The sequence below is a fragment of the Octodon degus genome, unplaced genomic scaffold (assembly GCF_000260255.1).
Source record: "Octodon degus isolate 3935 unplaced genomic scaffold, OctDeg1.0 scaffold00012, whole genome shotgun sequence".
Taxonomy (NCBI): Eukaryota; Metazoa; Chordata; class Mammalia; order Rodentia; family Octodontidae; genus Octodon; species Octodon degus.
The window spans coordinates 15,746,389-15,759,165 of NW_004524588.1; the positions used below are offsets into that span (position 1 = coordinate 15,746,389).

At 37.5% G+C, this 12,777-nt stretch overlaps 1 protein-coding gene and 1 pseudogene across 7 annotated transcripts in view; one reads left to right on the plus strand and one right to left on the minus strand.

Moving 5' to 3' along the window:
* Positions 1-12,777, plus strand: part of Alkbh8 (alkB homolog 8, tRNA methyltransferase) — a 79,150-nt gene that overhangs the window by 57,970 nt on the left and 8,403 nt on the right. For all 7 annotated transcript variants that reach the window (XM_023709575.1, XM_023709570.1, XM_023709572.1 and 4 more), the window contains 2 exons: positions 2,600-2,751; positions 8,632-8,888. In XM_023709575.1, the coding sequence (XP_023565343.1) occupies positions 2,600-2,751; positions 8,632-8,888 (409 nt within the window). The remainder of the gene's footprint in view (positions 1-2,599; positions 2,752-8,631; positions 8,889-12,777) is intronic.
* LOC101582247 lies at positions 2,962-3,521 on the minus strand (annotated as a pseudogene).

Below are 12,777 nucleotides of genomic sequence, written 5' to 3' on the forward strand. Positions count from 1 at the left end.
TCTTCTCCTTTCCCTCTCTTGATTAGTTAGTCCTTGAGATCCTGCTTTCCTTTTACTTGTATTATATCTTTCTATTTGTATTTCTTCTTTGGAGTTCTAAGATGGCCTCATAATCTTTTTGACCCAGCCTCCCAAATGATGGAATTATAGGCATGGCTTTCCATGCTTCTCTGAAATTTTACTTCTGTATAATTTACTGTGATTTTTCAGGCTTATTCTCTGTAAATATGGAACCCTTCTAAGAAGGGAGATGGATTTTCTAGAGTAAGTCAAGCAAACAACTAGGCCTTAGGGAATACGAATTTTAGGAATAAATTTTGAAAAGATGCACAACACATATACTTTGAAGCTCCTTGAAACATTAAAGGAGTAAAATAAAACAAAATCAGTTGAGAGATCCTGCTGCTGTGATTATCAGTGGGAAGCTCAATATTGTTAACGTATCATTTGCCCCTAAATTTTTCAGTGGATTAAAAATCCTAAAAAGTCTTTTATTTTCCTTTTTTTTGGTAGAAACATACAATCTGGTTCTATAATTTATAAGGAAATAAATATGAAAGATGCAGAGCAGTGGTAGTGAACCCTTCTCAACTTACAGTGATATTATAAACAGACCACTGTAGCATGTGTGCCAAAGCTTTGCCACTGCTGATACAAAATAATCAGTTGTATACCCATTTGGGAAAAAGGCAGTTTCTTATTCTATGACCCATTCATTTCACTCTTAGGTATTTATCAGAGAATTACAATACTATATCTAAAATATATCTATATAAGAATACCTCATTTGTAATTGTCCTAAACTGGGAATACCAAAAAGTATTGACAAGATTTTGGATGAATTTTGGTATGTTCATAGAATGAAATAATTATTTAACAATAAAAGGCAGCATACAGGGCTGGGGATACAGATCAGTCGCATAAATGCCTGCCTGGCAAATGGAAGGTCCCAAGTTTGATCCCAGGTACCACAATAAAAATAAAAAAAATTTTAAAAGACAGCAGACTACTGACACTATCACATTGTTGAGTCTCAACATCATTTTTAATTTAACTACACGAATAAAGATAAATGTGAAATCATACTAACTCTATGAAGTTCAGCAGTAGGAAAAAGCACTTATAGAAATTGGAACAGAAAGCACCAGCAAGCAGGCTCAAGGGCCAGGGGTTCGATCCCCAGGCCTGCTATGCTGGCCCCGCCCCTGGGGTGCGCTGAGATCGCAATTGAGACTGGGTCTGGTGGTGCGAGCACTTGTAATCTCAGCTCTTGGGAGGCTGCAAACTGCAGATCACTATGAGTCTGATCTACTAGTGAGACCCTGCACACCCTGTAGACCCTTCCCTGAAATACAAAAAGAGGGAGAGAGAGAGGGAGTGGAAGAGGGAGAGGGAGAAGGAGAGGAAGGAGAAGAGAAAGAAATTAGAACATTGATTGCTGCAAGATGAGAAAGTACTGGTCAGGGCAGATAGCTTGGCAGTCTAAGTGCCTGCCTGGCAAGCACAAGGACCCAAGTTCGATCCCTGGTACTACTTGCACATGCTTGTAATCCCAACCCTGGGGAGACTGAGACAGGAGGATGACTGAGTCCAAGCTACGTAGTGAAACCCTGTACCAAATAAATAAGTAAAAGATTTTTTAAAAGATGATAAGAAAGTACTGAGTGAAGGGCACACAAGGGACTTTTCCTTGAGTGGTCAAAATGTTCTTGATTATTGTGATTACATGGATGTATGTATACATTTGCCAGAACTCACTGAACTGCACACTTATCTATGCACTTCACAGTGTGTCAATTGAACATTAAAAGGAGTATTTTTCCCCAATGGTTCTTTTTTCTCTTTCAAACATTTGACCTAATTCCAGGAATCCTCTTTAAACTTTGTTGCAGTTAGCAATAATATGTACCTCTGTTTTTTATTCTTCAATTCTTTTTTTTTACCTTATCGTGTCTATATTACATAGTTTAGTAGTTGAATCTTTTTTTGGGTTCCATTATCTGTTCTTTCCTGATGTTAATGTCTTTGCTATAAACTAGATTTCAGTGTATCTGTTTGTTTCCAACCAGTCTCTGCTTATACTTAAGATGTGTCACTTGTAATCATTATGTAGTTGGTTTTGATTTTTAAAGCAAGTCTTTGTTCTTTTCTTTCTTTTGTTTTTGGCCTTTGCATAACTATTGAAACTGGTTTCAAACTTAACACCTGTTTGCCCTGTTTGTTCTTTTAAGAAATTGTTATTGTTACTATTTTGTTTTCCCCTAGAATTGTCAGCTGTGTATTCTTTTAATATATTATTCTGAAAGTACCTTCTTTAAATACTTCTATTTCTCTACTTTTCCCTCAGAGAATCTAATATATATTTTCAATAAATTCTTTTAGATTTGTTCTGTTGCCTTAATTTTTTTGAAAAACTTGAAATGTTTTTATAAATTTTATTTTAATTAATTAATTTATTTATTTATTTTTGTTGGAACTGGGGATTGAACTCAGGCCCTTGCGCTTGCCAGGCAAGCACTTATCCTACTGAGCTATCTCCCCAACTGAGCTATCTTCTTTAAAATAATTTTAAAGAAGTTTTTTTGTTTGTTGTTTTCAGAATCACACCCAGAAAATTTGACACTGTTCAAGCATCTGAACATTACAAAAGTGGGATTATTACCAGCGACATTGGAGAATTAACTTTAAAGAAGAGGGAAATACGAACATCATTTACATTTAGGAAAGTGAGGCACACACCTTGTACCTGTAGTGAGTATATAATTTCATTTCTACTATAAAATGGATAGAGTAGTACGAAAAGGATCCTATTTTCTAGATAAAGATCTAGTGAGTTTTATCTTCTTATGCCATGTCCTGTGTTTTGTCTTCATTGTACTTTGATGTACTTTCCTCCCCTGCCCCCTTCACATTCTCCATTCAGAATCTAAAATCTTTTTATTTACAGAGTATAACTCTGCATTAGTTCTTGTAGCCTCGGCTGGCCTGTCTGTCTCAGGCATGCTAAAGCTTGTGGCCCTTGGAGTGGATGTAGGGTTTGATGTGGCTATGGGTTCCTGGAACTTTTTCAAAGTGTCGGTACATCTCTCAGCACTTGCGTGGACCAGAGAGCAGGACCATGCCATGGTCCTTGGGGGAGTCGAGGGCCGGCTGGTCAATGTGAGGATCTTATACCCAGTCTTGAGAATGTGGCTGCGGGCCCACGTGCTTATGCGCAGAGCACAAACCATTAGCTTGGGCACCTCCAGAACCCGCACGTCATTGTGACGGTCCCCATGACCACCATTGTTTTATTTTCCCAGTCAGGCAGCTTCATCTTCCAGATCATCCATAAAAGGGAGAGAGGTAGCCAGTTGGTACGACTCATGAACAACCTCTTCAGTACAACCTGGTTGAGATAGAATTTGTTCATCTGGCCAGAAACCTATACAGCTTGACCATCAGCCTCAGGTAAATGTCCTGGCTCTTGGACTCCTTGCACCAGACCTTCAGGCCTTGTTGTGATGGATGTCTACTCCCATGATGATGACTCCTCCACAGTCAATCCCAAAGAGAGTGCTGCTGGGAAGGATGGGGAAAGCCTCCAGCATGGCACCCTAATGATGTCTTACAAACCTGACACAGTGCTCTACCACAAGCTAACATTCTCTGTGGTGAATTCGAGACTTGTAGATTTAATAACCAAATTCAGTAGCATAGCAGGACACAAAGTTAACACTCAAAATCAATAGCATTTCTATACACAAACAAAGTTACTGAGGGAGAAATTATGGAAACCACACCTTTTACAATAACACCCTCAAAAATGAAATACTTGGGAATCAATCTCACAAAGGAAATAAAAGATTTATACAGTAAAAATTATAGTACTCTGAAAAAAAAAATAAAGAGGAATTCAGAAAATGGAAAAATATTCCTTGCTCCTAGATAGGAGGAACCAACATTGTGAAAATGATCGTACTCCCAAAATTGTTATACAGATTCAATGCAATCCCAATTAAAATACCATTACTATACCTCACAGATCTAGAAAAAACATTCCTAAAATTCATCTGGAACCAGAAGAGACTTAGAATAGCAAAATTAATCCTGAGCAATAGAGGAAAGGCAAGAGGCATCACAATCTCTGACTTGAAATTATACTACAAAACAACTGTGATAAAGTCACTATGGTACTGGCATAAAAACAGACCTGAGGATCAGTAGAACAGATTAGAAGATGTAGATACAACTACAGGCATACTCAGCCACCTCATCTTTGACTAAGTGGCTAAACATGATCATTGGAAGAAAGATATCCTCTTTAATAAATAGTGCTGGAAATACTGGCTTTCCACATGCTGAAGGCTTAAAATAGACACATGCCTATCACCATGCAGAAAACTACATTCAAAATGGATCAAGGATTTAAATATTAAAACTGAAACACTAAATCTTCTGGAAGAGAAAGTAGGTAGAAACCTTGAGGACATAGGGGTAAATAAAAAGTTCTTGAACAAAAATTAAACTGCACAGGAAATATTTCAAAAAATCAGCAATTGGGACCTCATCTTGAAAAGTTTCTGCATGTTAAAAGAAATCAGTGGAGTAAAAAGAAAACCCATGAAGTGGGAGACAATTATAGCAGACTATCTTGTCAGAGAATTCTTATCTATAACATACAAAGAATTTTTTAAAAAATCAGAACTCCAGCATTCAAAGATCCAATCCACAAATGGGCATCTGAGATGAATATACACCTCATCGATGAAGTATACAAATGGCAAATAAACATGTGAAAAAGTGTTCCACATCATTGGTCATGCAGGAGATACAAATTAAAACAACTCTGAGAAGCCATCTTATGCCAGGAAGAAGGGCTATCATCAAGAAGTCAACTAATAACAAATGCTGGAGAGGCTGTGGGGAAACAGTGTTGGTGCGAGTGCAGGCTGGTGAAAGCATTATGGAAATCAGTATGGAGATTCCTCAAAAAGCTGGGATTGGAGATCTCATTCAAGCCAGCTATTCTCCTAGGTACTTTTCCAGAAGAACTGAAATCATACCACAGTGATACATGTGCACTTCTGTTTCTAGCAGCACAATTTGTCACAGCTAAGTCTTGGAAACAGTCTAAATGCCCACCAACTGAGGAACAGATAAAAAAGATATGGTATTTTTACACAATAGAGTATTATTCAGCTATAAAAAAAAGATAAATTTGGGGCTTTTGTAGATAAATGGATGCAGCTAGAGACTATATTGGTAAGTGAAATCAGACCTGCATGAGCAAACATCATATAGTCTCCTTAGTATGAGTAAAAAGTGGAGATAAATAGCAGGATACAAAGAGTAATAAAAATCTAAAAGATACAACAGATAATGTGAAAGAGAAAGAAATTGTTCAATGGGAAGGAAAAACTGGGATGAGGAAAAGAACAAATGAAAGAAGGAGAAAAACAGGTTTATATGCAGACTAATTTGGATGATTATATTGCCCATTTCTGCTGGTCATTTGAAAGGAGTACTTAATTCTTAAAATTTTCCCCTTTACTCTTTTTTTTTTATCTTTTGAATTTCTTATAACTTCTTTGTTATTGTTTTTTTTTTTTTTTTTTTTTTTTTGGCAGAACTGGGGATTGAACTCAGACCCTTGCGCTTGCCAGGGAAGCGCTTATTCCACTGAGCCATCTCTCCGGCCCCCTGTTTAGTGAAATCTTGAGTCATTTCTTTCTTTCTTTCTTTCTTTTTTTTTTTTTTCTGTCACTATTTTGTATTCTTTAAAAATAAAAAAATAGGGCTGAGGAGATAGCTCAGTGGCTTCACTGCCTTCCTAGCAAGCACAAGGTCCTGAGTTCACTCCCCAGTACCAAAGCAGAGAAAGCAAGCAAGCAAGCAAGCAAACATATGCCTTCTGCTTTCTAGTTACTTAGGTCCATTTGGAGAACTGTTAAGAGTTTAGAACTAGAATGCCTTCCATAATCCCCGTGTCCTGGAAGGGGACTGGATCATAGGGCACCTTACTCCACAGCAGAGCCACTTTTGGTGAGTGCAATAGCCAGACCTGCTGTGATGGGGGGACCTGTGTGGAGGGCACAAGCCGGCAGGCAGATGTCCCTCCCCCACTCCCTTCTTGGCTCTTGCTTTTGGCTTTCATGGGGTGACCACCTTCACCTCTGCCATGCCCGTCTGCCTCCCATTCTTGCCTGGAGCCAAGTGACCACAGAATTAAACTGTGACCCAAAATCAACCTCTTCTCCTTTAGGTTATACATGTTGGGCTTTTGCCCCAGCAGTGAGACAGTGACTAAGATAAGAGATAAGCTAGTGTTCCTAATGCCTGTGTTTCTTAGCTGCGGGCTTTTATTAAATCTAATGGAAACTCTAAGAAGCTCCAATTGGGTTTACAGTTTTTTTTAATTAAAAGATTTATTTGTTGTGAACAATATGGCTTTGAAATTTGTATACATTGTGAAATAGCTAAATCAGGCTGATTAGCATGTGCTTTATCTCATATAATTTTCTGTGGTGAAAACTTAAAATCCATTGTCTTAGTGATTTTCAAGAATATAATATATTATTGTTAAATATAGGCATTGTATTATAAAAACAAGTCTCTGGAGCTTACTTTTCTAAGTCTAATTTGGTGTCCTTTTACTAGCATCTGCCCGACAATTTCTCCCTTCACCCTCAGCCTTTGGCAGCCACTATTCTACTCTGCTTCCCTGAGTGCAGTTATTTATAGTCTCCTTGTAAGTGGGTCATGTGACCTTTGTCTTTCTCTGCCTGGCATACGCCCCTTAGCATATGTCCTTCAGGTCCGTGCATGCAGTTGCAAAGTACAACGTTTTCTTTTTAAAGAATGAACAGGGCTGGGGAGCTAGCTCAGCAGTCCAAGCGTAAATCATGCTGCAGTGACTGTGGGAGTGGAGAGGTCTCTTTTCTATACTCTTTCATTTCCTTTGGGTATCTGCTTCCCACCAGAGAGGCTGTTGAATCATGCAGTTCTGTTTTCAATTTTCTGAGGAACCCTCATGCCATTTTCTGTAATGACTGTTTTTCCTCCTGCCAGCAGATGTGCAAAGGTTCTCTTCCCACATCCTTGGTAACTCGTGTTATTTTTTGTCTCTTGATAATAGCTCTTCTAACAGATATGGTGGGTTATCTGGTGGGTTGCATTTACATTTCCCTAATGATTAGTAAGATTTCCTTTTTGTGTTCATTCTTTATATACTTTTGGTCAAACTTTGCAGATTTTTAAGTGAAAAAAAGTTTCTCCTACCTTTAGACAACTTTGATGTTTTTAATTTTCAAGGTAAAATTTTCAGTTTAGAACAATTGTAATATATGTTATGGTATACTTGTAATTCTGTTATAATCAATGTAATATAATTTACCTGCTTTCACATGTGTGTTTCAGAGCCCTCCAGCTTTTAGGGTCTATTTTGTCTTTTGGGGACAGGGTCTTGCTGTACAGTTCAGGCTGGCTTGGAGTTCACTTTGTACCCTGGCTATGATCCTCCTGCCTCTGCCTCCTGAGTGCTGGGATTATAGGCATATACCACCACACTGAGCCCAGGATATTATTTTCTCAAATATCCATTTAAAGTATTTAGCATTTTCTTTGCCCATTGATGGAGTTAGGGTTTCTCAAGGTTGGGCTAAATTTGGTTATATTTTGTTTTATGTCCAATCCCGAAACCATGAAAACTGCTGCAAAATTCTTTCTTGTTACCTGATTTCTCCTTACTCCTGAAATCTTGGCTGTGATTTCTCTAGAAATATTACTTCTTCCTTTATTTCTAGGATAGTTCCAATGACCTGAATGCCACAGACCTTGGCAGAAGACAGATTATAGCATAATAGAAAATAGGCAGGAATGTATGAGTAGTATTTAGCTGTTATTACAGAGAATAGGGAACAACTTCAAAATTAATTTGAGACATTAAATTAGGAATTTCCTCTGTTTTCTCCTTTGGGTTTGCTCCTTCTGTGGAAGAAGGCAACCTTGTATTTATTGAGTACAGTATCCCAGTTTGTGGGTCCAAGTTTTGGCTGTATGATTTACTATCTCTGTCATTTTAGAAATGTGATTTGCCTTCTTTGTGCTGAATTCCCCTATCTGTAAAGTGGTTATATTAGTCCAGACTTTATGATATTGAGGTGAGAACTGAGACAATACGTAGAAACTGTTTCAAATAGTGCTCAGTATGTGCTTGTGAGTATTACCAGATAACATGCTGTTTCCACATTTTGTGGTTGTTCTGAGTGTGTAGTGTCCCTAGAACACTTATCTCCTTTACTTGTCAAGGGAAAAAGTGTTTAGCTGTATCCATTGCAGTTAGTCTCCACCTATCTAGATTATTTCTGAATAAAAGGATTCTTAATGCTAAGTTGAGATAGGCATCTGCATTCTAAGGCAGACTCAGATTATAGTCACATTTTTCAGTAAATGAGGGTTTTCCTCCTTTTTATGTTACGTACCCTCTTCACATATAATTGACCTTACTAGGGAAGAAATTGATTTACCTGATAAATAGAGCCTTTCTGTTTTTAGTCACCAAATTTGCACTGATTTTGTTTTAAGAAAGGTTGGTACTTTGTGCATCTTTGAGTACATAGGGGTTTCTACTGCTTCATTTTTCTCATTTAGGTTACTCCTTGGTCTGTGACAGCCAGAGGAAAGAGACTCCTCCCTCATTTCCAGAGAGTGACAGAGAAGCATCACAGCTGGAGCAAGAACATGTCCATCGAGTTTATGAAGAGATCGCCGGGCACTTCAGCAGCACGAGACACACTCCTTGGCCGCACATCGTGGAGTTCTTGAAGGCTCTGCCGGATGGTTCGATCGTGGCTGATGTTGGCTGTGGAAATGGAAAGTATCTGGGCGTCAACCACGAGTTATACATGGCAAGTGAAGTTGCTTGACTTCTCTGTTTGCAGTGGTCATTATCTTTTTTTTCTCAAGATGTATGCTGTTTTTAAAGGCATTACAAGAAAGTTGTAGCAGCTTAAAAGGTAGTGAGCATTTCCTTTCTTTTTTATTCCCTTGGAAATTTATGAGCATGCCATCAAGTGTAGCTTTTTGCTCACTTTAGATTTTTCTTTTCAATAAAACTTTTATCAGTAACAATTATACATAAAATTTTTTGTAAATTAAAAAGTTTTTTTTTGTTTTTTTTTTTTCATGGAAACAGATTTCTTTGCTGGGATCCTCCTAAGTGTGAGAAAGTAAAGTGAATGTTTTAATTGGTCTTATAAATAAGGAACTGATGCTTTCCAGAGATTCTCTTCTCTGATGTTATATAATGAGAAGATGTAATGAAATTTGAACTTCCAAATAAAGTGTTGTTTTACTTGTGGTAGAAAAAAAATGTGGTGCTTATTGTGTCTTGCTGTCAAAGAAGATAACACTCAGATCGGTTATGTGCATTGGTCTCAAAACACAATCAGTTCAAATTCTTTTCTGAGGTAAGTATGTACCTGATGGATGATACAGTTTTTTTGGTTGTTATTCATAATTGAGACTGCCAGTATAAGCCTCCATCACACCAGCAGTCTTATTTATAGGAATATGTTTATATAGGCTTATTCTATATGCCTTTGGTCTTATTTTGTTTTTAATCTATATTGACCACTCCAGAAAAGAACGAACATATGGGGAGCTAACAGTGGCGACTGTCTGCCGGGTACCAACGAGTGCTGTGCTTGTTAGCTCACATGTACAATCAGCGAGACTGATCGTGCTGTCTCCACTTTGCCAGTGAGAATACTGAGGCCTGGTCAGGTTAGGACATGCCCAAGGTCGCAGAGCGTCAGGGCAGGTATTGCAGCCTCATCTCGGACTGCACATTCCAGACTCTGGAAAGCCAGAGAGACCTTACAGACTCACTGCAGTATCAGAGAGCACCAGGCTGTAAATGCCACCATGGTAGAAATCATGTCTGTTTTGTTCTGCAGTTAGTTGACACCTAGTAGTAGAGGCTTACTAATGGATTGCTGAAGCGTAAGGAGCAAACCTGTGCATTTGCCTCCAGTTTCTTATGTGAAAACGTTCATGAAAGCCAACATACATGCAGTGCTGTGTTCTGCCACCACGGAGGAATGTGCAACCTTAAACTGAGTGGGGTCCTGTCTAGATGACGGACAGGGCTCTTTGGCCTCGCTCCTTAGGTAACAGTTACTAACACTGCATTGTACTTTTATGGTTAATGAACTAGTCAGTCTCCGCATTTCATTTGACCTCTGAGTATTTTTATCTTTACTTTTTAGAGGATGAAACAAGTTCTGAGATTATAAGTAGCTTTCGAAAATTGTTCAGCTAGTTTTTGCTGAACACCAGGATTTGGATCTGATGTTCAGCAACTTCTTTCTTTGCACTTTAATGTTTTATTATTTCTCTACACTTTAAATAATTATCTTTTTATGTATAATGCTTTGAGGTTTCTTTTTAATTTTATTGAGAAACAAATAGCTATGAGACAGTTTCAAAACTGATTAATAGGACAGTTTCAAAAATTAATACATTGTACATTGTTATCTTCTTAGTGGTTATCCATAGTACAAGATGCAGACATGATATCCTGTCCAAACACTATTAGTACAAATCTTTCTTCTCATTGAATTAAGTGAAAGTAGCTGTATATCTATCTTAACATACAAAATGGTCCTTCCTTTGTATCCCCTTTTTTTATTTAGTCCTGTCAGAGATGGTTATTCCATTGGCATCTAAATACTATAGGTGCTTGAATTCAGCAAATCAATCCAACACAGTCCAGCAGTCCACAATAGTAGTGGGTTATCTGCAGAAGTTGTTGACTTCAGCCTTTCACAGCTCAGCATATTAGTATGGCTTTACTTTATATACCTCGTTTTTATACTTTTCTGCTGGATGGTTAAGACCAAGATAAAGCAAGATCTGTATAACAAGAAATGTAACTTTCGTATCTGACAAGGTCAGTCAAGTCCCCTCAGGATTTATCCTGTAACCCTGTACCATGGTTTGCAGATCCTTTGTCATTGTCAGCCATGTGGATGAGTCACGGCCATTGCTTGACCAATTTGCTCTCTCTGAACACTTTAAATAATTATCACCAGCCTGATTTTCCCATAATTGCCTGTCTTCTTAATAATTAAAAAGTCATGGTTATTCTTAAGAAAAGTTATATAACTATGATTTAGAAAACTTATGAAAGGTAACCACCAAAACCCTATGACCTAATAAGTCAGTGTATTGTGATGAATATCCCTTGTCTTCTTATGAATATTTTACATAGTAATGAGCATGTATGCAATTTGATAATTCATTTATGTCGCTTGATATTTTCATTTTGACAAAGTTTCTTGATTTTATGTTACTCTGTCAGGTAGATGTTACTGAGTATTTGGTTATGAATTACATGGTAGGACTAGACCATAGCTTAGTGGTATAGTCCTTACCTGCATGTTTGAAGCCCTGGGTTTGACCCTTAGCACCACCAATAAATAGAAAGTTAGAAGAGAGGGTGGGGAGAGGGGAGAGAGGAGAGAGAAGAGAGAGAAAGGAAAGGGAAGGAGGGAGGGAAGGAAGAGCGAAGGAAAGAAGGATGGATTGATTGAAGGGTTGCACAGTTAAGATTTTTAAGAAGGCAAATATATTAAAGTATTCATGCTAAAACAACATTTTTTTAAGTTTATAAAACACTAATAAATATGTATGTATTTGTATATATTTTTCTACAACATTGATATTGAGAGACATATAATAAGGAAGAGTATGGTTTTTTTGAGTAAGACCCAGTTTTTAAATCTCTGTTCAAAAAAAAAAAAAAAAAATCCCACTACTTTATTGTTAAGCTTTGGGAAATTACTTTGAGATGAAGTTTCCTTGTCTGTAATATGGTGGTATTTCTCCCTAACCCAGAGTACACTATGAAGATTGAATACATTAATACGAGGATTTTTGCTTTAATATGCAGAGGTATGTTAGTGAAAAGCTGTTAAAGTAGCGATTAGCTTGATTTTAAGTGGTCAAGCTAGTTTGTACTGTCACCAGTGATATATAAGAGAAAGTTTTATTATTCTGCCATCACTGTGGTATATATTAATTTTAAAACATTTTGATAGTTTTATATGAAAAACCTTAAACCTTGTTTAATTTGCAACTTGATTGTTAAGTTGAACCTTTCCTAATTGCCTGTACTTCCAGAATTTTTGTTGGAGATTTTTTAAAAAGAGTAAAAATATATTACAATGACATAAGTATTTTTATGTCATTGATCTCTGTCCAACACACACAGATACAGCTTTATAATAGTCCTATGTATATGGAAATATTTGTAAATAAGCTATTTTCTGTCCTGCTAGTGAGGTTCTGCAACATGATTATGGAGCATTAACACTCTGGTGATTGGCCTGTAGCACGCAGAAGACTCATGAGGCGATTCTGTGACAGTGGGGAATCTACCACAGGCCTGGTGTATTGTGACTACAAGTACTAAAGTGCTATGTTCTTTTTTGTTGCTAAAAAGGAAGGCTGTGTACAACGAGCTCTGAAAGCCTGGCAGGAAGAGAGAAGTGTCTTCTTGTTTTATTTGGCTGCTGTTCTCCTTGTCCTCTTTTATCTGTGGTTCTCAGATAATAACTCTCCTCCCCTGAGCAACTATTGAGCCCTTTCTCTGAGGATTTGTCTTATTGGCAGGTTGGATTCCTTCCTGTTGGCTTTTATTTAAGGTTTAGCTTGTGATGAGAAGTGGGTATACTTGAAACTTCTGATTCTGTGACCTGAATTTAAATGTAACAAGGTGGCAAGCACCAAAAA